General features: G+C 49.2%; 1 protein-coding gene across 5 annotated transcripts in view; it reads left to right on the plus strand.

Moving 5' to 3' along the window:
• The first annotated feature begins 616 nt into the window (after positions 1–616).
• PRDM11 (PR/SET domain 11) overlaps positions 617–26,429 on the plus strand; it is a 52,137-nt gene continuing 26,324 nt past the window's right edge. For 2 of the 5 annotated variants that reach the window (XM_075030976.1, XM_075030979.1), the window contains exons 1-5: positions 618–1,874; positions 19,403–19,521; positions 20,089–20,192; positions 21,128–21,390; positions 22,377–22,444. In XM_075030976.1, coding sequence (XP_074887077.1) covers positions 19,406–19,521; positions 20,089–20,192; positions 21,128–21,390; positions 22,377–22,444 — 551 coding nt within the window. In that variant the 5' untranslated portion in view covers positions 618–1,874; positions 19,403–19,405. Of the gene's footprint in view, positions 1,875–19,402; positions 19,547–20,088; positions 20,193–21,127; positions 21,391–22,376; positions 22,445–26,429 lie in introns of all 5 variants that reach the window. The other 3 variants (XM_075030978.1, XM_075030977.1, XM_075030982.1) reach the window with 3 other exon arrangements.

Here is a 26,429-nt window from a genome sequence, read left to right on the forward strand (position 1 = left end):
CCGACGAATGATACTCGTTTGAACTTCCGAATAATCATCTGTGCCACACTGGCTGCCTTTGCAAAGCGAGCTTGTTGTAAACCCGAGTGGATTACCTTCCTTGCTGTCTTGCCAGGCAAATTATCTTCTGCCAACTTAAGTGATAAACCAAGACCTGATCCTGAAGTCCTGCCACCCCCCAAACTTTCCTCAATGGCAGTGGAAGCAGCTCAAGGATGGCAGAAGTGGGCCTCTACCTTGCTTGGGCTACGTCCTTTTTTACTTTGCACAGTCACCGATTTTTCTCAGCTCCACACCATCCTTTTATAGTAGGCACCTCAGGGTGGAGGACTTTAGGAAAGAATTTTATTTCTTGGGACTGCAGAAAAGGGTATTTCTCAGGGCTGCAGAAAAAGGGAAGCGGTTCCAAGTATCCAGGCATGCACATTGTCACCACAGCCCTGTTCGCATACGAGCCCATTGTCGACCAAAGGAACTGGAAAATTATGGCTATTTATCCATCCCTCTCTTTACCCCCTGCTGCGCCTCTTTTGGCAAAGCAGCTAAACAGTTTGCATTGTTTCCAATTTAATGCCTGCAGATGGTTTTATTTAGAATTTGTTTTATTGGTGAGACAGGCTTCCTCTGTTTATTAAAATGTGCCTACTTTTGTCATCCGTCATGTTGCCCGTAATTTCTGCACAGCGCTGGAGGGTAGGGTTTGTTGTTGTTGCTGTTGGGTGGGTTGTTTGGTTTTGCCTTTTTTTTTTTTTTCTTTTGGGGGGGGGAGCTGTTGTAATCTGAAATACGACCGAGCTCTGAGCTCCAGGGAAACCCCGCGTCTTCACATTCCCTATTTTTTTTTTTTTTCGCTCGCAGAAGGGCATGAGGCTCCGAACGGGCGATAAGAGGCGCGCACCGGCGGGGACGGGGGGGGTGTCCCCCCCACCGGGGCCGCTCAGACTCGTCCCCCGGCCGCTGAAGGAGCCCCCGGGGCCGGGGTAGGGGTGGGGGGGTGCAGGTCTCACCCCGCTGTCCCCGTCCCCCCGTCCCCAAGAGGCGGGCGAGCCCCGAGGGGCGCGGGCGGTGCGGTCCCCGCTCCACCGAGGCGGCGGCAGGTGGTGGCCGCGGGGAGGGCGGGGGAAGCCCGGTGGCTCCGCCGGGCCGGACCGGGCCCCCTCGGCCGGCGGCTCCCCCCGCGGGCCGCCCGGTTTTTGTCCTTAAGAGCCCCCCCCCCTCCCCGAGCCCCTGGCCGGCCGCGGGCGCAGATCGCCGCCGGCTCCGCGCAGAACTCGCAGGCTCCGGAGCAGGAGGTGGGAACCGGGGGTGGTTTGGGTTTGCTGGGCTTTTTCTGTTGCGTTTTGGGTTGGCTGGTTTTTGTTGTTTTTTTTTTTTTCCTCCTGCTTTGTGCGGCTTTTGGGGTTTGTTTTTCTATTTTTTTTTTTTTTAATTTTTTTTTTTTTTCCCCTTCCTCTCTTTCCACCTCGGGTATTTGGAGGGAAAGGCGGGAGCACCGCAGCCCCCGGGAGAACCCTAGCGGGCCGGGCCGGGCCGGCGGCGGCGCCTCCCCCCCCCCCTCCCCCGGTTCGGGGGGTCCCCGGGCTCGGCCCCCGAACGCCCCTCTCTTCCGTTCTCCATGTCATTTCCTGTGCTAATAAGATGGTGGTCACGGCCGGGAGGGAGGGAGCCGCCGCTGCCGCCGCCTCCGCCGAGCCCGGCCCGGCCCCGGGACCCGTCCTCGCCTGGGACTAGCCAGCGGGGCTCGGCGGGGAGGGAGGGCGCAGCCAGCCGGGCTCTCCCCCCCCCTTCCCCTTCCCCTTCCCCTCCCCTCCCTCCCCGGGCTGAGCGGGGCCCCCCGACGCCGAGGCGGGCCCCTCCGCGCCCGCAGCGCTGAGGTGAGTCAGCCCCGCTGGTAGCCAAGGTGGCCACGAAAATGGCTGCGCAGCGCGGGGGGGGGGGAAGGAGGGAGAGGGTGGGGGTGAGGGGGACGACGGGACCCGGGCCAGAGCGTGAAGGGAGGGTCCGGTGAAGGGGTGCCCCGCTGAGGGGGGGGGGGGGTGCCCGCAGCGGGCGGGGCGGCGGGGACGACCCGCGGGCACAGGTAGGGCCCCCCCCGCCTTTTTCCCCTACGGCCCGTCCTCCGCTGCCGCGCCCGTTCCGCGGCTGCGCCGCCCCCCCCCCCCGTTCTTCCTCCTCCTCCTCCTCCTCTTCTTCTTCCTCCCCTCCCTCCGCCGCGGCCGTTAGCGGGGCCGGCGAGTGACGCGGCCGGCGGCCAATAGGCGGCGGGCGCGGGCGCGGCGGGGCGGGGCGCGGGGCGCTTCACCCCCCACCCCGGGGGGGATGGCGGTGGCTGTGGTGGCTTCGTTCGGTGGGACCGGGCGATCTCGTTGACGGGGTTCCCGCCGCTCCGGGCTTCGCCGCGCCCCGCTCCGCCGCTTTCAGCGGCGGAGCGGGGCGCGGCGAAGCCCGGAGCGGCGGGAACCCCGCGGTAGCTGCACCCCGCTTGCGGTCCTGATGCCCGCAAACACCTCCCGGGCCCGTTTGTGCGACGGGAGGATTGCCCTTGCAGCGCTTAGCCGGGATACTTTGTTGACTCGTGTGGAAAAACTTCACCAAATGCGTGTTTCAGGGCCTTCCCCCCCCCCTTTTTTTTTTTTTGTTAACTTACTGAATCTTTCTGGCTTCTCCGCAACTGCTCCAGAAGAGCGTGTGGTTTTTTTTTTTCTATAAACCCAATTCCTATATCCCTTAGCATATTCCAAAGGGAAAATGCTTCCCTTTCTGCATCCCTGAGAGAAAAAAAAAAAAAAAAAAAAAAGCTGGCCTGTGGGCAAAACTGCTGGCTCGGTGTTGCTTCCTCTTTTTCCAGTGATTAATGCTGCTCATTAATGGGAGGAGAACTGGCAGAACCAGCTTAAAAAAAAACCCCAACACAACAAACCAAACAAAATACCGACTTGACCGTAAGAAAGGGTTGTTTTCCAGCACTGCAGGTGCGCGCGGCAGTTTTTTTTTGTTAAGCGGCGAAGGAGCCCCGGCTCCTAATATCCAGCAGCCCCTGGATCCGGTCCTGCCGGCGAGGTTTGATTCCCTGTGAGACGGGTGGAGCGCGAGCACGCTGCCTGGGTTGGGCTTCGTGTCCCCTAAATTTCCGCTTGTGCAATCACCGAGATGATAAGCCATGAAAAGTGGAAAGGGAAATGACTCTTCCAACTTTCTCATGTGTCGTGTATCAACCCCGCAACAGGCGCGCGTCGCTGATGAGGACGGCGCGGTTTGGTGGTTTGTTTTTTTTGTTTTCACGTGCGAGCCGCAGTTGGAAACAAAAGCGTTCGGATGATGCGCTGTCTGCTTCTTGCGAGGGGTGCTTCCACCGCAGGTGCTCCTGCTCTAAAAAGAACGGTTCAGCGCGACGCAGGGCTCTCGAATTGCGTGCAAGTCTGCAAAGAGCTCCAAGTGTCGGGGTTGTTGGTGCGGCCGGCAGGACTGCGGTAGCGAAGGAAAGGCATGTTAGCTGGTGCTGCTCACCTGGGAGGATTTGAGGTAGCCACGGGAGATGCTGAAGGTTGCCCTGCCTCTTGGCTAGATGCTGAGGTGACCGATCCCACTGCGGTGTGGAGTAGCAGGACCGGGAGAAGCTGCTGTTCCCTCCTGCCCGGGAGTCCCGTCAAAAGCTGCTGCTCCTTCTGGCTGTCCGTGGGGCGTGCGGGAGGAGGTCCCGCGGCTCCCAGCTCAGTGATGGTTTTGGTGCGGAGCTCGCTGGTTTCAGGAGAGCGGCCTGTTGCTCCTCTGGCATCTTTGTGGACCGTGCATGAAGCACGGTGCTTTCTGAGCCAGTTTATGGGGGGCTCTCTCATTGTGAACCTTACCGATCCCTGGTAGCGATTACTTGGGGTTTTTTGACATTTTAAGGGGGAGGATTATTGTGAGGGTAACATCTGGTTTTAAATAATAAGGACAAAAGAAAGGACTTGTCTGAAACCTTATTTTCAATGTACTGAAGCGAGGTTGGCCCTGCTGGGATGGGGTGGGGGCAGATTGTTTGCTCGTATTCCTAACTGGAAAGCGAGGGACCTGCTGAAAATGGGTAGGAGCAGGGTAGGATTGTGTCCATGAACACTGCAAGAGGAGCCTGAAGCGGGAGGGCTGCTCCGCTGCAGCAGGCTGGCTCTGTAGTTGGGGGGCCACAAGCATTGCGGTGAGTGGAAGTTGCCGCCTTGAGTCAGGAATCGGAGAAAAGTATGTATATTGAGGAGAAAAATGACAAGCCCAGGCAAGAGAGGTCTTTGGTCTTTTTATAAAGAGTACCACGTACACTTTATCCTTCTGTTTGGTTTTTTTTTTTTAATATTCTTTTTTCCTTTCATAACTTCTGTCTCATGCTGGTTAATTCCCAAGCGAAGCTGTGTTTTTTTTGATCCCCCCCCCCCATGTCCATTTATGCAAGAGAAGTATGTGCTTTTACCTATCTCTTTATTCTTGAAGTTGCTGTTAGCAGGGCCTCTCTCTTGCTGGTTTGATTATAAGCGCTACTAACCATTTCCAGAGCTCTTAAAATACTGCCTAATATTCATGACTTTTCGGAGTAGCTTATTTAAGATTGTTATTGCCAATCCGGGGCTGTTGGCACGTGTGTGAAAATTTGCATGGAGAAACTAAACACAGTCCCAAAGACAGAATGGTTTTGGGTTTTTTTGATTGACACTCAAGTAATAATACTGTAGATTAACTGGGGGACCTCCAGGAGGAAGAAATAAGCTGCTAAAACTTGATCTGAAGGTACAAGGCCAGGTAGTTGTAAGAAGTAATGACTCTCGTTCCCAGTGGCGTACGTGCGGGTGGGAACTTTTGATGCCTACTTTGCATTGAGAACATGTGTATCCGAGACATATGAACAACCATTTCTCCTAACAAAGCCAAAACAAGCAAACCTCGCTTTTATTCCTCAGTTTGGATTGCAGCTTTCCGGCATTTTAAGAAATCTGGAGTCAGTTGGACGTGTATCCGGGTATGCGTGACATGTCTTCTTGCATCAGTGTTGAGTTCTCTGATCTGGGCTCTCACCTGAGCGTGGGCCCTTCAGACCCCAGGGCTGAGAGCCGCTTCAGGCACAGGCGTTTCCAGGGCGGGGGGATCAACACGTGCAACTTCTACAGGCACGGACCAAGTGGCAGAATTCCTCCCGGCCCGCCGTGGGATGCTAGCTTTGCTGCTCCGTGTCTTGCCCCTCATTGTCGTGTTTGTGGCATATCGCAGGCGGTTCTGTACAGCGCTCCTGCCTGAAGCTCGGTTGTAGAGGGTGAAGTTTCTTGGACCAGAGCTCCTGTGCAGCTGTAGAGAGCTTTAGTGCCTCCTCTTGCACTGACCTCTCTGCAGTAGTGGACTAAAGAAGGCTTAAATTTTACAGGCTCTTCTGTTCTCCCTGTGACCTCTTCTCTGCTGTTTAAGTAAAGCCTGTAGAGCAGTGGTCCTTTTAAAGCTGCGGAGTGAAATGTTGCTTTTTAGGAATCCCTGCTAGCTCAGCTTGGCCATGCAAGTGGGTTCCAGTAGCAAGTCCAACCTCCCAGAGAAAAAAGAGAGAGGGCAAGGTGAGAGGCAGAAAGGTTCATGTCACCCTGCCTGGCATCTTCAGAAAGAAGGTGAGGGAGAAGTGCTTCGGAAGGTGAAGAAGTTTGCAGGTAAAAGAGGCCAAACAAAGAGCGATGGAAAATACAGAGCAGTCCTGTGGCTTCTTTGGAAGGTGGGAGCAGCCGGGGTGGATGGAGAAGAAACCTGGTGAGGAGAGCAGCACAAGCATCCCACGTTAGAGAAGTTTTTCTTTAAAATGCCCACCGCATGATAGGCACTACACTACTAATAGAAAACACTGGGAGGATTGAGGGCGAGGAGGGAAGGAAGCAGAGGTGAAGGGGGTCAATTTCGACTTGGCATCTAGAATCACGTTTACAATGTGGAGTTTTAGTGGTCTAGTCACTGTCCTCACCACGTAGGCTTCGGACTTCGGCTAGAGTCAGTGAAGATGGTACTAGCACTGGCATTTTTCCTCCTTCTGTCCCAAACTCTGCACATAATTGCAAGAACCTAGATTTCTGCTGAGAGACAGTCAAGCGATTAAAAATACTGACACTTAAAGCTTTGCTGTTGTGCTTCCTGATCATTGGTCCATTTGTGTGAGCAGGAGGGCTCGTATCCTCGAGAGCTGTTGTTCAAAGGCCTCCTCTCTCTGCAAGGCAGGGAGGCAGCGCTCTGGCGTTTCAGACTCGAAACGGTTTCTCTGCAGTCAGAAGGTAAAAACATTATACATATAATTTAAGGTTTAAGCTGCAGAAACTGGCAGCCTCCAGAGAGAGATCAGTAATGCGTACTGCAGAAGACCGTTTCAGTGCAGTCCCTCGGTCACAGACAGCCATCAATAAGGGGCCCATCAGAAGGGTATCGTAAGCAAAGTCGTCCAATTTGAGCACGCTCTGATAAATGGCTTCATTTCTCTGCCCCCTTTTTTCTCTCCTCCTTAGGCTTTGGCTTTTCAGCAAGGCTAGTGTTACTTCGACAGTAGCGACTTGTCCCGGAGGAGGGACTGCTGTTCCAAAATAAGTGTCAGCGTCGAGCCCTGCTGGGTCCTGCACTCCTGGCGGCTCAACCACGCTGCCTGTGCCATGTCGGCTGGGGGCTGGCTTTTGAGCGTGGGTACTGGGGGTGATGTATGAGGACAGAGTGGTCAAAGTGCATGGGAGGTGATGGGGGGGGACTATCTCATGCAGCAGCTCTAGAATTGCTTTAATTAGCTACCCCTACAAGCCAGTGGTGCTCCTGCCTTGCACAGTGGCGATCCGATGCACTGAGCATCCTTTGCCGGTCCCCAAGCCAGGTCATCCCTGCGCACTGGGGACCGTGGGCTCCAGGCTCCTGAGTGCAGCTCCCGTGGCCCCCCGTGAACACCCTTCGAGAGTGTTGAAGGCCGGTAATTGGAGCTGATATTGGTCAGGGACATCAGCTGTTTCCAGGCTGATAACCGCCATGAAATATTGTCCAGTACATTCCTTTGTGGTACAATGAAGCTTTATTTTGAAAATGTATCGTATAAACTGTGTTGTAATACGCTGAGTGGAGTTAAATGTGATCCTTCAACTGCGGGCTCAAACAGGTGAGCAGACTAAGTGTACATAGCAACTTCCTAGAAAGACGTTGTAAGTTCGGTTGGGATTACCTTTCTGCTCCTAGCATGTTCCGCTTGACACCATTCATTTGGATAAACCTTGACTTCTCATGTCTGTTTATATTGCAGGGCTTTGCTGTTGTAGGTTTCTTTTTTACATTTCTTTTGTTCTGAGGCTGCTGGAGTACTTCATGTGGTCTGTTGCTTTCCTTAAGTTGTAGACCTCTTGCTTGGAAAGGCTAACGTGAATGGTAAATATGCCACAGTTTGCAGAGTCCAGTCCTTTTATCCCTTCAGAGTAAATTAATGAAAACACTTGGAAACTGACTGAAGGAAAAATCAATACTGATCACACATGAACATACTTTTGTGAATGATAAAATACGTTCTAGAGTTGTCATGTGTACACACGTAGGCATGCAGATGATCTTCTCTGAGCTCAAATGAGATCAGTCAGCTTTTGAAGAATAGAAGCTTTTTAATTACTGAATTTCTCTTCCCTTGGTGATTGGGAAGAGAACTTTCTTATGTATGGTATGGTATGTGCGTAAGTTGCTTTGTTCCTTGAGAGTTTTTTCCTAAATCGTGTAGTGAAGGACCGCTGGATGGGTGCAGTGGTACCTGACCCTCAGTGCAGGATGCCACCAGCTAACGCTGTGTTGCTGTTGCAAAGGCAGTACCTCCAGAAAGCAGATCCACTTACTGAGCCTCTCGGATGTGTTGAGAGCTAGCACCAAGTAAATCAGATGCTAACATATCCTCTTTAGGTCTGATGGACTTGTGGTTGGTTGGGTTCTTTTTAACTAGGTCTCATTCTGTAGTCAGGTGGTGAAATGTTGCTTTTGAATTCTCTTGGGATAGTGGGTGAACTTCTGTAGTCCCTCAGTGACTTGCATGCGTGAAGTCACTGTGATGTGCTCCCTCTTCTCTTTGGACTGGAACTGAATGAATTCTTGGGCTCTTTCCATGCTTCTGCTGATCAGTGTTTTAAAACTGTCCGTAGTGTAGAGGACCAGGTATTTCTGTGCAACCCAATACCTTCATGTAGAAGACACACTTGAGGAGCGGGGTTTGAAGGAATGGCCCAGAAGTGCTTGGGCCCTGCTGGAAATTTTTTTGTAGTTAGCTGCCTTAGGATATACAGGGTCTGAACACCCCTCTCCCTGTATGGAAGGGAATGTGCGGATCAAATGGTGGTGGTGGTGAATTCAGCACACGGATATCTGATTTCTTGGCAGATCCGACACTGGGAGTACCTGGACTGCTGCCTGCCCCAAGGAAGAGGGGGTCGGTGTGACCCATGCTCAGCCAGTACTCATCCAAGTGGTGTAATGTGAGCCCCTAACCTGTAGACAGATTTACCAGCCCTGAATAATGTCTGTTGTACTGTGAGATCTTATCTCCCTAATGGCCTGCAAGAGGGTACAAATGAGGAGAAATAAATATGGCTCTTGCTTTTGCTTCCACTGCATTTTGTGGAACAGTTGGTTTGTTCTCGTTCTGCCTGGTGTGTTCGTTAGTTCTTTTAAAGGACTGAGCTAGTTTGTTAGAATTTGAGGAACAAATGAAAATATGATTTGCTCCTACCTTCTCGTTTTCCCACCAAATATTCTTGCCTTTTTTGCTGAACAAGTAAAGCTGTGTCCTGAAGCCCAAGTGGAGTGAAACCACTGTAACAAACACAGAGGAACTGTCATGTAACATCCTTCAACAGAAATGAACAGGCGCCAACTGGACAAATGGTACCAAAGCAGGATTTTATCTTTGTTTTGCATCTGTACCCACAGGTCCCAACTGAATGGGGATCCCCCTGCAGCTGAGACTGCCTGCCTAGAGCTATTGGTGCTGCAGAGGCTTTTACAATTTGATGTTTGATTCCTGAAGCTTTTGAGTTGGGTGGTGGGAAGGGGCATCAATAACCAGGTGCCTGCTGGAAGTCTAGAGGTCTCTTGGAGGGGTGGGGGTTTCTCATCTGCCTTTGGGATAAAGAGCTTTGGGGTTGTGATTTGTAAGTCATACTGTTTGCTCAAGAAACTTTCTGTCATGTGGCTGTATCAAGGGTGAAATTGTCTTTTGTGGTTCGTGCTTTTTATGTGGCGGAATTTAAGGGCAGTCTTATAAAAAACCACCAGTGTGTATAAAGGCAGACCAGCGCTCAGTTGTCATCGTTGAGCGCGTTGTTGGCTTTGTGCAGGAAAAGAGTGCTCTGGTGAAACGTGCTGAGCTTTCTGACTTGGTGGGGCACTTTGAATTTTGTGCGTAGCTTGGCCGTGGCTTACAGATGTGTGCACAAGCCTGTCTGTCCTGTCAGTCTGTCCCATCCTGTCCTCTAACACCACTAAACATTCAGCAGTGGAAGAGAAAGACAAGAGTACTGCAGGTAATCTTTTTTTTAAAAAAAAAAAAAGAAAAAAGCTGTAACTTCTAGAAAAGTGTTGAGTGAAATGCCGTCTCGTTAAAAGATGGATGTGCTCTCCAGAGGGGCTAATTTAGACACTAAGGAAATATATGTGGAGCTGATTGCTGGCTGGGTGCCAGTCACTGAAGGGCACCAGAGGCTGAAATACCAGGCAGTGCTGGTAGTGCTGGCACTTCAGCCCATGACGGTTGGGTTGCATGAATTATCTCTTTGCCTTCCGGCTAATTTTATCCTGTTGATTTTTCATGAATCATTTCCCATCTCTGTGGGTTAGAAATTAAAGTGGAAGTTTGCTAGCCAGAATAGCCACATCTGCTATTTAGAAAGTAGTGTCTGGGGTTTGCTTCCTGCCCACCCCCACGCCTTCCCTTCCCCTTTCCCTTTTTACCTCTGTCAGTGTTCAAATATGTGAATCACTGGTGTTGCTCACCCACGGAAATTTTTAGGCTGGCCAGCCTGCACAAGTGCAGGGGTCCTCGGGATGCGCGTGAACTCATGGTGGGCGGCCGGGCGATGCTGGTGGCGGGCAGCAGGTGGGTGCTGAGTGCTATGTGGCAGGGTCCCAGGCGCGCGGTGAGGCTGGCAGGACCCGACCGGGGCATCTTGAATTTCCTACGCGTGCCTTATAAAACATTAAAGGTGCTCCAGTGTCTTTTCCCTCTCCCAGCACAGCAGAGCAGGAGCGCTGCAGTGGCCCAGCCTGCTGCATGCCTACCGAGCGCTTCCTCGCTCCAGCCTTTTTGTCTGTCCGCAGATGAGAGTAGGTCATTTGGGCAGTAAATTCACATCTCTGCTTTCTATAAAAGCACCTGCATGATGAAAAACTTGAACTTTTGCAGACCCAAACATAACTTCCCTTTGTTGAGCTGTGTGTGCTTGATTGCCGTCAAGGCTGCCATCTGGGCCAGCAGCAAGGAAAGGATAGGTTGATTATCTAAAAGTAGAGCCCCATAAGTAGGGATCCAGGGACCCGCATGGGTCTTGTGGGTAAGCGAAGTTTTGCTGGCAGCTGTGCTTAGGAAAAAGCATGTTCCCTTAAAACAAAGGGAGCACTGGATAAATGAGAGGATGTCTCTAGCTTGCTGATGTTCATTTTTAATCAGTCTTGGTGGATTGCAGTAAATTTGGGAGACTGGAAGAGTGATTGTGTTGGGACAGTTCTGAAAATCGCCAAGTGGATGGTCCAGGAAATGATAGGTTGTGTAGCGTGACACCAATCCTGGGTAAATATAAAGTAATTCATGCTTGAAATTTGATGTTACGGAAGGTGTCTTGCACTTCTCATACAGGTCTGATTTTGGTTTTCAAGAAGCTTACCATTGGCTTAAAGAAAGATCCGTAGATGTGATATACTTAGGTACATAAGGCAGTTAACTCGGTGATGAGAACCCCATTAATATCTAATGCCAAAGAAGATCCATAAACTACAAGTGGCTTAGGAAGTGAAGGTAGTGATTGATAGAGAGTCAGCATCCAATAAATAAACTGAAGTGGCAGTATAAACAGTAAGGAGGATGAAGGATACTCTAAGCTAAAGGACAGTATTAGCAGACTAATAAATCAACTGTTTGTGGATTAACTTTAAGATGAACGTAGAAAATGGTTTTTCAGCGTCAAAAGATCAAGGCTCTGGCATTGCCTCCTTAGATGAGAGGAGCAAATAATCCAGCTATTTTAAGCTAGAGCTTGATCATTTTACAGAAGAGTCTCTGCAACATGATCTGTGGAGACTGTGTTTGCAAAGTAGACTCGATGACCCTTCCCTTCAAATGAGGGTAAGGGAGAAGCCAATTCTGCCTGACACTTGCTCAATGATGCAGAAGAAAGCATGACTCACCACTGGCAAAATGTGTAGAGGAAACAAGTTTGGTGAATTGTAGTTATTGATAGGGGCAGGATGGAGTGGTGCAGTTTGTTTGGTAAATGGAGCCATTGAAACAAAACAATTTTTATGCAGACAAGTGGAGAGTTATGAATCTGGAAAGGTATGTCCTGAATGTGATCTGCAAATGGGGGCTGTGTCCCGAGCAGTCCTATGTGAGAACGTGGGGATTGGAATGGGCAGGCAGCTCTGGGGAGCTTTCTGTGCCAGGTTCTAGCTGGAAAAGACGACCGTGATTTTGGACACACAGATGGGGAGGTAATGAATCAGGCTGAGGAGGTAGTTTTATGTCTGTAACCCTTATATTTACTACAGACTCAGTCTTATATCAGCATAGCTTTCTGGTGCCAGCATCTTGCAGTAATGTAGAGAAAATTAGAAAAGTTACAAAGAAGAATGATGAAAACTGTTGGAAAGTTGAGAAGATACTGCACGGGTACATATCCAGGGCTCTGCTAGGTATGTGTTTTTATTCAGTGCTTGTCACTATTGCTATCCAGACACCTTTCAGTAGTACCTTAAGGAGCAAGGCTTACATCTGCCACTTGGTTGTACTCTTATTCTGTCCTTGGGGAGAAAAATGTTGGTGGAATAGCATCTTGTTTTAGTACTGGGGTTTTGCGTCTGTTTGTTTTAACTTTATAAATGTAGGTATATATTTATGTTGAAGAAGCCAAAGGCAAAGAAGTGCAACTGGCAGTCCTGACCAAAGATGGTGAGGTTTGTTACAGCCATTAACCTGGGAAGCAATTCTTTCCATTTGCTTAAAGCAGCGTCCCAACATGCCAGGTATTTCAGCCTTTCCCACTGGGTTGCAGGGCCCTTTGAAAGAAGTGCTGACTGGTGCCCAGAACTAGAGAGATTCACATATAACTTGTCTGTGATGAGGATTAACAATTGAAATGAACTTCTGATGAAGTGTTGGCTTCTCTTCCTCTTGCTAGACTTGGATGGAGATTCTGTCCTATTTGTAGGCTAAAGGTAAGAGCATGTGATGTACAGGGGATCAGTCAGGTTGACCTAATTCTCCTTTCTACCCTTAAACTGTGAATCTGTGACATCAATGCAGGGAGCCAAATACAGCAAAAATGAGAAGTTTCCAGTTTAAAGGTATTATTTTTAATATATTTTAAAATGCAAGTCACTTATTTATTCTTTCAGCTGCAGTAAGTAGCTGCCTTGGCTCTGTGGTATGCCACGCTGTTTCAGAGGCTTTTAGGCTGCATGGGAGCTTTACATTGTCAGCATCCCGCTGTGGTGAGTCCTTACTCAACACTTAATGTAGAGAAGTTGTGCCAGATAATACCTGGTTTGCAGAGGATTGTGCTGATGTGTGCCACTAGCTTACTACCCTGAGATCAACAAAGGGCAAATGCTCCCAACTGACCGTAATAAAGTCAGCAGCATTTTCTACCTTCACTAGAAGTCACCATAAGACAAAATTAAGACTAGTTCAGGGATTATTTCAGAAGTTCTTTTCTGTCTTCCCCTTCTGAAACGCATCAGTCATGATGTAGATCATGGCAGGTTTTGATGATGCAGTTTGCCAGTGGACCATGTAAGAGTGACAGTGTGAACGCATCTCGCATCCACTTGAAATGGCAGGAGGAGTTCCAGGCTGGCAAACGGGAATGTCTCTGTCCCCAGCCTGTCTGCAGTCAGGATGACACTGGGGAACTTGGTCTCGTGGCACCCCGATGCTGTTTGTCATGTCAGTTGCTGGTCTTGAGCAAGTCATTGAAACCACTGGGAACTCTCAGCCCTCCCTGCTGTAAAATGCGTTTAAGTCTTGTGGTTTTGAAGCTTGCTCTCCAAGCTTCTTCGGAAGGCTGCAGCAAAACTGGGGGTGCTTTCTGGGTGCCTTTCTAGTAGTCCTGACCTTCTTTGGTATTTTCAGAATTCAGAACTCAAAGAAAATGTTTCTTACTTCTCTTCTGGTGAATTCATGGCTTCCGACTGCAGTGGAGTAATTGGCAATGATTTAAACAAGTCCTAGTCACAGCCCATGCTGCTCAAATCCTACATCATCCATGCCCTGTAATTTTCACTAATTAAGTTTGAATTTGTGACTGCCCCAGCTTGTCTCCAGCTGTGCAGGCTGCCTTCAGCCCTGCTCTGCAGCTGTCAGGGAAGAGCCCCGGCCTCACATCAAGCTGGGAGCCAGGTCATCGGCTCTTGCCCTGCCACCAGCCTTCACCTTGCCGGGATGCCACTCTGCTGGGTGGAAGACAGCTTCACCCACAGGAACGTTGTACTTCGCGGGGGGGGAAACATTAAGCCAGCGCTGTGGCAACTCTCAAGGCGAAAGCAATTTTCCCAGTGGAGCATGGGTTTGGTGTCTGTCTGTGGACACTGGTCCTCCTCTGAGCAAACTGGTCCTCCCTCTTGTTTTGCGGGGTCTCTTGGTGTTTGCATTGGCTGCGAGCGTGAGCTGCGTAGCCAGCCGGTACTTCATAAAGTGACCCGAAATGGTTGGCATGGCCAAGGACCTTGGTAAGTGAATTCACCTCGGGGAAGACGGTCAGCCTGGGTCTTCATGGCTGTTCGCGGGGGAACTCGGAGCCTTGAATGCTGTGCTTTATTTCCCCCTTCTCGGCTCGTCAGTAGCTGACTGTTCTGGATTACTATTTCTGGTAATAATATGCAACTGTAGAAAAAGCATATGAATTCAAGTCCATCTTTCACCATGGGCCTGCACTTTAAAACGTGGTACGAGCTACGCAAGATCTTTCTTAAAAGAAGAGGGGTTGACCTCCAGAAGGCCAGCAGGGAGAAACTGAGTGAAGGAGCTGTGTGCTGACGAGGGGATGGATTCCTACATGGCTGTTTCACATGCAAGAATGTCCCAATCTGGGAAATGTGCCAGTAAAATGTAAAATTAAAGCTCTGTTTTGGAGACTGATCCACGCAGATAAGAGTCTGTGGCTGTTAACTAATAACTACAAGAGGGGCAGTGATAAAGGCGGCATACTTGAGGATAGGAATTCACAGGTTTGTTCATGCTTAACCCCATTTGGACGTTTTTTCCTGCATTAGAGATTAACAGCTCAGATGTTCCCGTGTTTTGTACTTCCCTGATCGTGAGCAGTATAGTAAAGCCACCGGGCATCTTAAGATGCGTCATGCAGAAACGTGACAGGTCCTTGCCTACTTTGTAAAGAAAACGGCAGAGGTTATGTGGCACTGCTGGTGAACCTGGGGATGCCTCTTAGGATTCGTAGCAGTCACACTGGTGTCCTGGGCCTGCCGAGGGGCATTGTGCCTCGTACCATACCACGGCTGCCTTTGCTGTCCAAAGGGCTTGATGTTGTGTGCAAACAGCACCTGGATCTTCACAGCATCTCTCTCACCTAGGGATTGTCCTCTCTGACGTGCTGCTAGGACTTTGCAGTAGGCTGTGTGCACGCTGACATTGGGAGGACTGACTGTCCTGATGGGCACAGGGACATGCACGTAGGAGGCTGAGTACCCCCCGGGATACCTTAAGCAGTAACCAAGGAGCTTGCTCTGCTTATGCTTACATGGTGCTTCTGCACATCATCTGAAATTTTCAGAGGATCTTCATATTTAGGTGATAGAACAAACACAACTGTAAAAATTGCCCAAAAAAACCCCAAACCAATGAAGTGAAGGGAGTAGAAAGTGCAGAATGTGAACTAGACTCTCATGGTTGTGGAAAACTAAAAGGGGAGGAGAAAGGGCAAGAAAGAGAAACTAATGGGCAGTGAAATTAGGAAAAATTAAAAGCAGCTTTAAATACATCAGAAGCTAAGAGTCCTAAAAGCACAGTCATCTACTGATGCCTGGAACTGGAGAAATGTCAAATGTTTCTTTCCTGTAGCTGGCAGAAAATCTAGATGACAGTACCAGTTACAGCAGCAGCATAATGCTTTCTGTTGTAGCAGTAGCTTGGGAAATGACCAAACAACAACTACTACAGCAGTACATTTTTAAGTTTGCTATTCTGGCTAACTTGCATCCAGGGATTATAGAAGGGCTGGCTGAGCAGTGGTCTCTGGGCCACAAATGCCTTTTTTTTTTTAAAAAAAAAAAAAAAAAAAAAGAGTATATGTAATGAGTTAGACTGAAAAAAATGTTGTGTGTTAGTCATAAACAAGTAAGCTAATACTAAGTCTAATCTGGGCAAACTAGAGTACTAGGCTACCTGCAGTCTGATGTTGACTTCCAGTAAAATAATGTAATAGCTTGTAGGGATTGGATTGATCATGATTTAAGGGGGGGTTAATTCTAATAATGAGCCTGTGCAGATTTTTTAAAAATAGGTCTTTTCTAATATGGTGTCATTTTCTGATGTTGCTGTAATTTTGCTTGGTAAAGGTAAAAGCACTGGTCTGTCTTGCATGTTTAATGCACTGAAGTTGTGCCACAGGTCATCGGAATAAGCAGCTAGAATGATTCCGTGTGCCACACACTGCTGGAGCAGGCCCAGAGGAGGGCCACAAAAATGATCAGAGGGATGAACACCTCTCCTGTGAGGACAGGCTGAGACAGTTGGGGTTGTTCAGCCTGGAGAAGAAAAGGCTCCAGGGAGACCTTTTTGCAGCCTTTCAGTACTTCAAGGGGGCTTGTAAGAAAGATGGGGACAGACTTTTTAGTAGGCTCTGTTGTAATAGGACAAGGGGTAATGGTTTTAAACTAAAAGAGGGTAGATTTAGACTAGATAAAAGGAAGAAATTGTTTACAATGAGAGTGGTGAAACACTGGCACAGGTTGCCCAGGGAGGTGGTGGATGCCCCATCCCTGGAAACATTCAAGGTCAGGTCGGACGGGGCTCTGAGAAACTTGGTCTGGTTGAAGACGTCCCTGCTCGTTGCAGGGGGGTTGGACTAGGTCACCTTTAAAGGTCCCTTCTGACCCAAACTATTCTATGAATAAACGAAAACCTGACTAAATGAAAGGTCACAGTGTGACAGCAAAAGGAGAGCCGTTGCTGATAGTGTATTTCTAGTAGTGTCAGCTGGGAATTGTTTTTTTGGCTTGATGCTAATCAAGAGGTGGGTGTTGGTCTCTGCTCCCAAGTAACAAGCGATAGGACGAGAGGAAACGGCCTCAGTTTGCGCCAGGGGAGGTTTAGATTGGATGTTAGGAAAAATTTCTTCACTGAAAGGGTTATTAAGCATTGGAACAGGCTGAAGTGGTTGAGTCACCATTGCTAAAGGTATTTAAAAGATGTGTACATGTGGCACTTAGGGACACGGTTTAGTGGTGGACTTGGCAGTGTTAGATTTACGTTTGGACTTGATGATCTTAAAGGCCTTTTCCAGCCTAAACGATTCTATGATTCTAAGTTTGTCGGTGTCCAGGAAGAAAACACAAAGTTAATTTGGATGATGTTTGTGGGCAACACAAAGCGCGGGCAAGTCGCAAGTAATGAAAAGAGGCAAGTTAGCAGTGGAGTTGTGCTGACATGTATGCTGGGCGAGACAACAAGTTGTGTGAATGTCTTAAAAGCAGACACCTAGTCGCAGAGCAGGTAGGAGGGCTGGCGGTGGCCTGGGAGCTGTTGCAGGAGCTAGGGCTCTTACGGCGGCACGGCGGTTCACCGAACACAAAAACCCCAGCTGGGCACGGTGGCAAGAAAAGTGAATGCGGTACTTGGACGCAAACATGGAAATCCTGAGCAGGGGCAGGGAGCGCGTTATCTTGGTGCAAGGTGCTGCTCCCGTCAGCGCAGGAGAGCTGCGGCCGGTGCTGCGCAGGAATGTTGCTGATAAGTTGGAGGGAGTTCAGGGAGGACCGTGAGAGGGGAGAGCTGCAAAATGTGCCGCACAGTAAAAGGAGGGGCTCTGTGTGTAAAATAAACACTTGATTTCTCTTTTTTTTTTTTTTTTTTTTTTTCCCCCCCGCTGGAGGTATGCTATAGTTTAACCAGGAGTTACGGAAGGAAGCGCAGTGGCCTGCCTTGTGAGGGTCAGACTGCGCCGTCGCAGGGTCTCTCTTGCTCCGTAATGGAGGAGTCCTCGCAAGGGAAGAGTGGGAAAGGAAGAACCATTGTATCTTCGGAGACAGTTGTCTGCATCTCTTCCTACTGAAGACTTGGGTGTTGTGGCTGTTTTAACTCCAGGTGCCCTGTCCACCAGGCTTCCAAAATGTGGGTTTTCTGACCGAGAGCATCTGCCCCACAGCCAGCATCTGCCTCCTGTGCCAGTGCAGGCCATGCAGCTAACCACCTCTGGGGCAGCTCCCATCCCTTCTTGTTTTTTAACATTTTCTCCCTCCCCCAGCTGCTGCCTTTTCCCTCCTGAACTGCTTTACTGCAGACTTTTCAGGAAAAAACTTTTCCTTCTCCTCTGGGAAGGGCAGGTAGCCCCTGCCTGCAGCACCGGCTGGTGCGTGGGGACAGGACTGGAGAGCTTCTCTCTCACTCCGGAGAGCGCAGAGCAGGGGCTCAGCCTGCCAAAACAATGAACCCCTCCTTGCCCTTAATACTGCTTCCTTTCTGACTGGCTGTGGCAATTCTGAAAGAAAATGTGTCTTGTTTTAGGTGTCTGGCAAAGGCTTAAAAGTGCGTGTGTTTGCGTGTATCTAGTTGTACTTAATGCTGAGGCTTTCCTTTCAGAGCACTATATGAATATTAACTAGTGACTCCTTGATACAGGCTCGATAAAGGTCTTTCAGGCTGCACATTGGCATGTGAGAATTTGGGCTGGAAAAATTAATCATTTGTCCCCTGGCACAAAGAAGAGCCACAGAGGCTGGGAATAGCATTCTGGCTTGCTGTAAACAGGGCACAAACGTAGACTAGATTTCCACGGTGCTCAGTCCCATACAAGCATGTGTGGAAGAAGAAAATTCCTGTCTTCAGAACACGAATTTCGGGATGCCCAGAGCCAAATTATGATGGGGACGGGCTCTTCCACCAGCTCCCCTGACAGAAGGGGTCTGATCAGCTGCTGAGGCCCCTCTGCTGGGCACTGCGGGTACGCAGCATAACGGAGCGTGCCGTCTGGCAGCAGGCGTGGAAAGAGGGGTCACAGGGGACTTTGGGGGGAGCAGCTGTGAAGTCTGATCTGGTATGGTGCCTGAGAGTGGCCAGTTTGTGTGCCTTGGAGGAAGTCTTAAGATGAATGCGATAGAGACAAGCAGTGCTCTCCTTTATTCCTTGTCTTGAGCTGGGATGCTCTGAAGCTTAGTGGCCCTTCCAGAAATCTTAATTAAACCCATTCTGAATTATCATCACTTGCCATATCAATATTTTCTCTTCAACAGCATCCCATGATGGGTGGAGGAGGGAATTGTTATCATTTTGGAGCTTGCTGTCCTTAGACATCATTAAGTGGTTCCTGGCTCTTGCATTGAGCTGAGGGAGAAGCATTTTCACCACAGCAGCTTGCGTGCCAGAAGGGTGGTGGTAGCTCGGCTCCGGTCATTGCAAGGGACAGGAGGATCGAGAGCATGACTTGTGCAATTTGGTGGAGTCTGGCAGAGCGCTGTAGGCACTTAACCTGTTTGTCAGAGGTGTCTGGAGCGCACAGAAAGCTCCGTCTGCAGGGGTGTAGTACACCACGCTCTGTTCCCAGATGGCAGCTGGCATATGTTATATTTTAGACAGATCCTGGTTCATGCCACGACTTGCATTCCTCTTTCTTGTCATTCTGTCCCCAAAGACCTGGTCTGAGTTAGCGGTGCTCCGTTTTTCTGTAACACATCCCACCCACCAGTCTTAAATTACATGCGCGACGTTTTTAATGGGCTCTGTGGAGCATACTTCGGATTCCCGGTGCCTCAGGTTGCTCCGTGGTGTCTCACGCTCTTCACCTGACCTGCGACTGAACTGCTCTTTCCTCCCCAGGGTGGGAAGAGCTTTCCACCTACATGCGCACGTAGGTGCCCCAGTATGTGATGGCAGCTCTTGATGCCAGGAGGGAGCCTGCTCTGCTGGGGGAGGAAGGCTGTGATTTCTTGGCCACTCATTTTTCTCCTCCCTTCCTTTGTTGTTTTTCAGAACATGAGTGAAAACTTGAAGGACTGTTTGATCCAGACCCAGGCTTCCTTAGGGGAGATGGTGACGATAAAAACAGAGGCCTGCTCTCCGCGCCGGGACCAGGAGTATGGACAGCCTTGGTACGCGGCTGAGCTTCGGTCCCATGTACTGTAACCCCCTTCTCTCTACCTCCCTCCCCGCTTAAAGTTGGTTTTGTGAGATATACCAGAACTTGTCAAAGTTATTAAACCCCTCCCTTGTGAGGTCTGCCTTGAGCTGTATGACAGGGGTGGTCACCTACTCACGTGCTAGGCACACGTCTGTTATATATGCTAGTTCGCATCGGGCTTTGCGGTGCTGGCATGCGTTGAGGGTGATGCCTTGCCTTTGAGCCGCACGTTTCCCAGGCTGTAGCACCTCTCTGCTGGTGGGAGTCCCCTCTGCCACTCTCGTGCCTAGTGTGGGACGTGCCACATGTGTGCCATGCATGGAGGTGCTCTAGCTGACGCCGCTACCTGCTGCAGGCTTTAGCCTTAAGCCGTCTCAGGCACCAGCTTTTGGCAGGTTGGATGGCGAGTTAAATCATTTCTCTGCTGCTGGTGTGGGGACTAAGAGAGTTGGTCAGGCCCTGTTGCCTCTGCTCCTCTCTGTGTGCAGTCCCAACATCTTGGTAGTTTAACATCATCTTTCTGTTGTTCCCTCCCCAGCTCTGGAAGGCCTGACCCACAGTCCATGGAGGTGGAGCCCAAGAAACTGAAAGGGAAACGGGATTTGATCATGACCAAGAGCTTTCAGCAAGTGGATTTCTGGTGTAAGTGTCTTGTGACTGAGGGAAAAGCAACATCACCACTATATAGGCTTCAGTCTTTCCTAGTCGGCACCTTGCTGGTTTGGGGCAGGAAGCAGGGAAGAAAAAAGCTGGGGACACATTTGCGTGCTCTCCTGAAAAGACCGGCACGTTTGATAAGGAAGCTGTTGCACAAAAGCAGCTTGTCCATCATGGGGCTGTGCAGTGGTAGGGAGGTAGGTGGAAGGCGTGCTGGAAACATAAAAATGTGCATGTGGGAAAAGCCCAAGAGTCTGCAGAACCCAAAGGCTTGAATTCAGAAACTGTGAAGGGAGCATTGTGTCGATGACAACTCTTTCCCCCCTCCCCGTATTCTGGGAAAGAAAACTGGTGCTGGTTACGTTGGCATACCTACAATATATCAAATTGTAGGCCTGAGTCCTTGTCTGGTCGCAGGACAAGTGCCTTGGGATGCTACCTTTCTCCCGAACACAGAATAAAGACTGTATGATGAGGGTATTTTTTTCCAGGGATGTTTGTTTTAGCTCCCCTCGGGTGCGTGGGGCATCAAACCTTTTGACTTGAGGACATTGCCGCTGACCAGGGATGTGCGAGGAGCCCACACGCTCTGTCTCTGCAGGTGGAGATGGGGTCTTTCCCTGCGCACGTGGCCAGTCTGCGTAGGGCACCAGGGCTCACGCAAGCGCAGGCGTTGGTCGGGCAGGCATGGCTTGGGGCAGAGCCCTTGTGGAGAGATGCGTGGCGAAATGAGTTGAGCAGCCGCTGAAGCATCTCTGCGTGTGTGGAGATTGGAATTTGGGGAGGGGACGCAGCTGGGCTGGGGGGAGGATGGTGAGCTGGGGCATGCTGGCCTGAGCACTGTGCATCCTATGAGCTATGTGAGCCTGTACAGGCATCGCATCTGCCCAACCTAACCCCTGCTCCCCTTGCACCCACAGTTTGCGAGTCCTGCCAGGAGTACTTCGTGGATGAGTGCCCGAACCATGGCCCCCCGGTGTTCGTGTCTGACACCCCAGTGCCTGTTGGCATCCCTGACCGGGCAGCGCTGACCATCCCGCCTGGAATGGAGGTGGTGAAAGAGCCCAATGGGGAGAATGACGTGCGCTGTATGAACGAGGTGATCCCCAAAGGTCACATCTTCGGGCCGTACGAGGGGCAGATCTCTAGCCAGGACAAGTCCGCAGGATTCTTCTCGTGGCTGGTGAGTGACGAGTCTTCCCAACGAAGTGATGCCCCAGCCATGCAGCTCAGAGCTGGGGGACTCGCGGGTCTGTGGAGCCAGACCTTAGCCATCTTTCCCCTTCTCCAAAGATCTTCCACTGACCCACATGGGCAGTAGGCAAACATCAACCTGCCATAATTATTAGAAGCTTAAGGGTATTGATACGTGAAAGGAGACCAGGTGCCATGGCACCCAAGTTCAGCTCACAGCTGTAGGAAGCAGAGCTTGCTTCTCCTCTTCCCCTTGCCATGTTCTTCCATCCCCACTCAACCTCTAGGGCTCCTCCAGTACCTTTCTCTGCTCTCGTCATCATTTTGAGGATAGAGGAAGGATTGTATCTAGATATTGCAAAGCTCTCTCATGGGCCTGCAGTACTCTTCCCAGCCCGCTTGAGCAGAACAGGTGGCTCAAGAGGCCAGGAAAGAGGAGATCCAGTGCATCAGGAACTGATCTACATGCAGACTCCAGCACCAAACCCCGTATTTTTTTCCCCTAGTACTACAGGCCTTGGTTAGCCTATGAGAAAGAGATGTCACTAGATTGATGGATATTAATTATTATGAGAAATGAGATGTGGGACTGAAGTTACAGGTGTGAAAAAATTGAGAGCTGCTGATATGAAATGCTGCTCACGCTTTTCTGTTTGTAGAATAAATGTGTGTCTTAGCCCTGTCCTGAAAGGGAAGATAATCCTCTGTATCTCAGGACTATTAACAGTTTTGTCATCTGCATCCATAGTTATGTATTAGGGATATTTGTACATAGGAAAATGCCTCTTAGTTCAGAGAAGCCTCTGCACACATGTCCAGCGCAGCAGCCTGTAGTACTAGGAGAGCTGAGATTCATGGCCTAGAGTTTCATGTCCTGACTTAAGGCTGGAACTGAAGCAGTGATTTGAGAGTCGTAGACCTTCTCCTGACTGGACCAGCTAGTTGACATGCTGCATCTATTCTCTTGTTCTGCAGATTGTTGATAAGAACAACCGCTACAAATCCATCGATGGAACAGATGAAACCAAAGCAAACTGGATGAGGTGAGTCCAGTTCTCTTCTGCCTTCCCTTTTGGGGTTCTGTCTTCCAGAGAGAGGCCATCAAACACCCCTTGTTGTTTTGTGTGACAGAAAAACAAACCAAAGTGCCGTGACCCCTTCTGTAAAGGGTGTGCTTGTGCTCTTTCAGTTTATTGTGGTGAATCCTTTGGAGTCAGATTCAATGAAAGGGACTAAAACAAGGATGTGTGTATGGAGGATGGCTATTTTCTGGAATGAGGACAAATGATAAAGATGATCCTATTTATCTACTCTTACAAATGCTGACAGGTCTCACTCCATTTTTTTTAATTTTTTTTTTTTTTTTTACTTTATGTTCAAATATTTACAAAATGCTTTGCATTATCCCCAGGGTAACATTTGATTCTGTTTGGGTTTTTTTTTTGTCCTTTCCCATTTGACAGACATTGGAAGAGGTGCTTTTTTTGTTTTGTTTCTGGGCTTCGCTTGCAACAATTGTGGTGGCTGTCATCGTAGTGTCAGCTTTACTGTGTTAGGAGAAACATGGAGTGAGTTGCTGCAGCTCGGAACACAGAAATCATGCGTGTGCTTGCGCTCCCTCTGCCGGCCCCGGGACTCAGCAGAGCAGAACCCCAATACCAGTCAGTACTGAACCAGGAGTGGGGCTGGCTCTGGTTTGTTAACTGCAGCAGTAAGGGAACATGTTTAACCATGCTGCAGTGCTTCAGGTATTGGTGTGTATCTGCAAAATGTATGTCACTCTTGCAGCCTCCTGAGGTGGAGGCAAAGCACTGAAGTGCCTCCTGCATATGGAGAGTTGCCAGAATGGGGCATTGCTGCATACTGGTGCCCGTCCCACATTCAGACTGATCCTGCTTTCAGGGGTGAATTTTGGAAGCGGTTGTTGTCAAGAAGGCATTTCATGCAAGGGTAAAGCAGTGTGGGAATTAACTGGTTTGTTGGCCTGGATGTCTAGGATTTTCAGTTGTCACTCATTAAGGGAAGAGAGAGCATGAAGTACAGGTAGATGCAAGACTGACCTAGCTGGTCAAATCTGGTTGCACCACTTTTGCTCCATTTGAGTCTTCATGTGGATTGCAGCTGTTCTGACACTTAACGTTCATAAAGTTCAGCAAAGGATCTCATTTTTCTGTAAGAATTCCAAACTTTACAGTTGTTCATTACTGGATGAGAGAAAATGCTAGACCTGGGCTGAGACTGGAGTTGTCGCTCCAAAAAGAAGCAGTGGTGTGGTGGACAGATAGGTAGGGGGATATATATCTTGAAGAATGCAAAGTTCAAAAATCTGAGTGAGGTTTTTCTGCTGGATCTTTATTTGATCTGGGTGACAGTGAAGCTGGGGGAAAACACAGTCTTGGAAAGCAAAAATCCTATGATGAACTCTTCCTCCTTCTGCCATAAACATAAGCTTGATGTCTGGGTTTAAATAGGCACTACTCATGGTCCCAGCACCAAAGAACAGAATGTTCTTGTCTAAACTTGTATTTGCCATGGTTGAGTCTCAAGACGAGTGTGGTCTGGACCATTCTCTACAGCTTTGAAAGGCAAGGAGGTTATGGTTTTGTAGAAAGGGGATGTTTGCAACTCTTCTGGGGAAGGGTGTAGTCAAAGGACCTGTGCAGGCTATACCAGTCTTGCTGATCTTTCTGGTTTTACTCTTGAAAATTGCTTCCAATAGCAGTATTATGTAGAGTCTGACTGACAGGTCAAGCGCAGATAGTGGTCCTCAGAAAGCCTTGGTTTGTTTGTTAGCAGTTTTCAAACAGAAGGTGCACTCGCTATCCAGTGCTAGGACATTACCTGTCATGGAGATAACCCACAGAAATTGTACTTCCAGGACGCTGTAGACAGCGCTCTTTTTGTTTTTCAGATGGTGCTCTTTGCCATCACTCACAGATGGAGTGCTTTGCAAAGCAGATCTACTCACCCTCTGGGTAGGTGGGTATGGCATGGGGAGGGCAGCTTGGGCTGACTCCTCTCTCTTCTTGTAGATCTGGCTATTGTTTTTGTTGTTGACTACCCCATCTGAGTCCATTTTCATGTTCCCACTGAGGACAATGTGTACACTGCAGCACTTGCTGGTTTAATTTCAAGTGACTGTTTACCCAGGGCAGTGGACGGCAGGGAGGAAGGAGTACGAAGCATAGCAGATGGCATGGCAATGGTAACATCCTCTTGCCCTTTCCCTCTTCAGTCAGTCAGTCGAGACAAACTCCTGATGCTGGGAGCATGTTTTCCTAAGCTGGCCGCTGGCACGAGAATAATGCACCCTTCATCTCTGTCCAGAGTAAAGCGCTGTTGTTTCCAATACTTTATGAAACTCCACGGCTTTGACCTGCAGGGATGTGTGCAAACCTCTTCCTCTGTTTTTATTCTTTTGGGGGCTCAGGGTGACTGATTACCATGGATCATAGCAAACCTCAAGCGAAATTGGTGCTTTCTCATGCACAAACCATAAAACTGCTGCTGATGGGAGTTCTTGGGGCTTCTGAAGGATTGTGCAGAACCAGCGATTGCTCTGGCTACTTCTGAGGAAATTCTGTTATTCAATTGTTGGGGACTTCTAAAAGGGAAAAAAAAAAGGATCTGACCAAAAATGAAAGGAATTCAGAAAGTCCAGGAAACATCCCTCTGTGTATGTATCATTTGGCCCAGACTGAGATGCAGGGTAGGAAGTACCAGCAAACTGGTGGTGCCTAACTGAATTGTTGAAGTGCCTCATGTGTGGGGTTTCCAGGCTAGTTTGGGCATTTATAGTCTGTATCCCTTCTTACATACCAGTACCTGAGTTCTCGGGCTTTTGGCACAGTTCAAATTCATCCTTTCCCTCAGCCCATGTGAAAAGGCTGGTGCAAGACTTCTTCACTTCTTTCTCCTTTGCCTTCCTCTCTGCCCCCTTTCCCCTCCAAACATAGTAACAAAGAGGTCATGAGGAGCAAGACTGTTCTGTAAGTCTTCCCGTATCTCCTTATAATGGAGATGTCTGCGATTAGATCTTCCTACAATAATAGAGCTTGGAAGGGAGCTCTGGTCAAGTGTTCCAATGGCCTGCTCAAAGCAGATCAGCAGATCTTTTAAGTACTGAGCTACTGCTTTGATTTTACAGGACCTTTTAAAAATAAAAATTTTTAAAAAGTCAGGGTTACTGTGTACGCCCATGTGTTCAGGGGGAGTAAAAGCCACCAGCCTATGCACGAGTCATTTTGTTGAACTTCATAAACCAGTCTTTGTTACCTTGCAGCAAGTGGAGCAAATGTTCTTATCCATTACAGACTGAAATTTATGCAGAGCAAAGGGATCCTAAAATACTGCAGGACTGTGATCCCTGTAAAAAAACTACTTTAGAGCCCTGGGAAAAGTTACATGCTTGTTTCTCAGAGGCCAAGAAAAGTGGAGTTGTTTGATATCTTTGTGGGGTGATCATTAAGTGCCCACTGTTCACATAGTTTACAATGTCACATGTTTTTAAAGAAATAGCTGTACTGTCTTGCACTTTCAGATTGACCTGGGCTGAGGTGTGAATTCACAGCCTCACAGCTCGGGCTCCTCTGGAGCTTGATAAAACCCACACAGCGTCCCCAGAGAGGTACTTCCAAATATCAGTGACTGCTCCTAGGGACCTCCTGCATGCTAGTGGAAATGTGTGAGGGGAAAAAGATCTCTCTGACAGTAATACTGTCTGCATTTTTATACAGAAGAGGTTAATGTGCCTGCTGGGAACCTAACTTTAATTGAATTTGTGATTAAAACTGGCCGGAACTCATTACTCTTTGCATGGCGACTTTGCTATTGGAATACTTAAGTTATCTTAAGTAGTTTTGACCCAAGTCATGCTGGAGCAAATGAGTGGAAATCCTGAAATCTGAACATCCAGGTCTATCACAGATTGTCTTAAGTGCACTTGGTGGGATACTTTGTCTGGGAAGAGCAAAAAGGGCTCTAATTCCTCATCAGTGCAGCTTTGCTAGGGATGGCAGCCGTGGGTTC

This window comes from Buteo buteo, chromosome 6, assembly GCF_964188355.1.
Source record: "Buteo buteo chromosome 6, bButBut1.hap1.1, whole genome shotgun sequence".
NCBI classification, from domain to species: domain Eukaryota; kingdom Metazoa; phylum Chordata; class Aves; order Accipitriformes; family Accipitridae; genus Buteo; species Buteo buteo.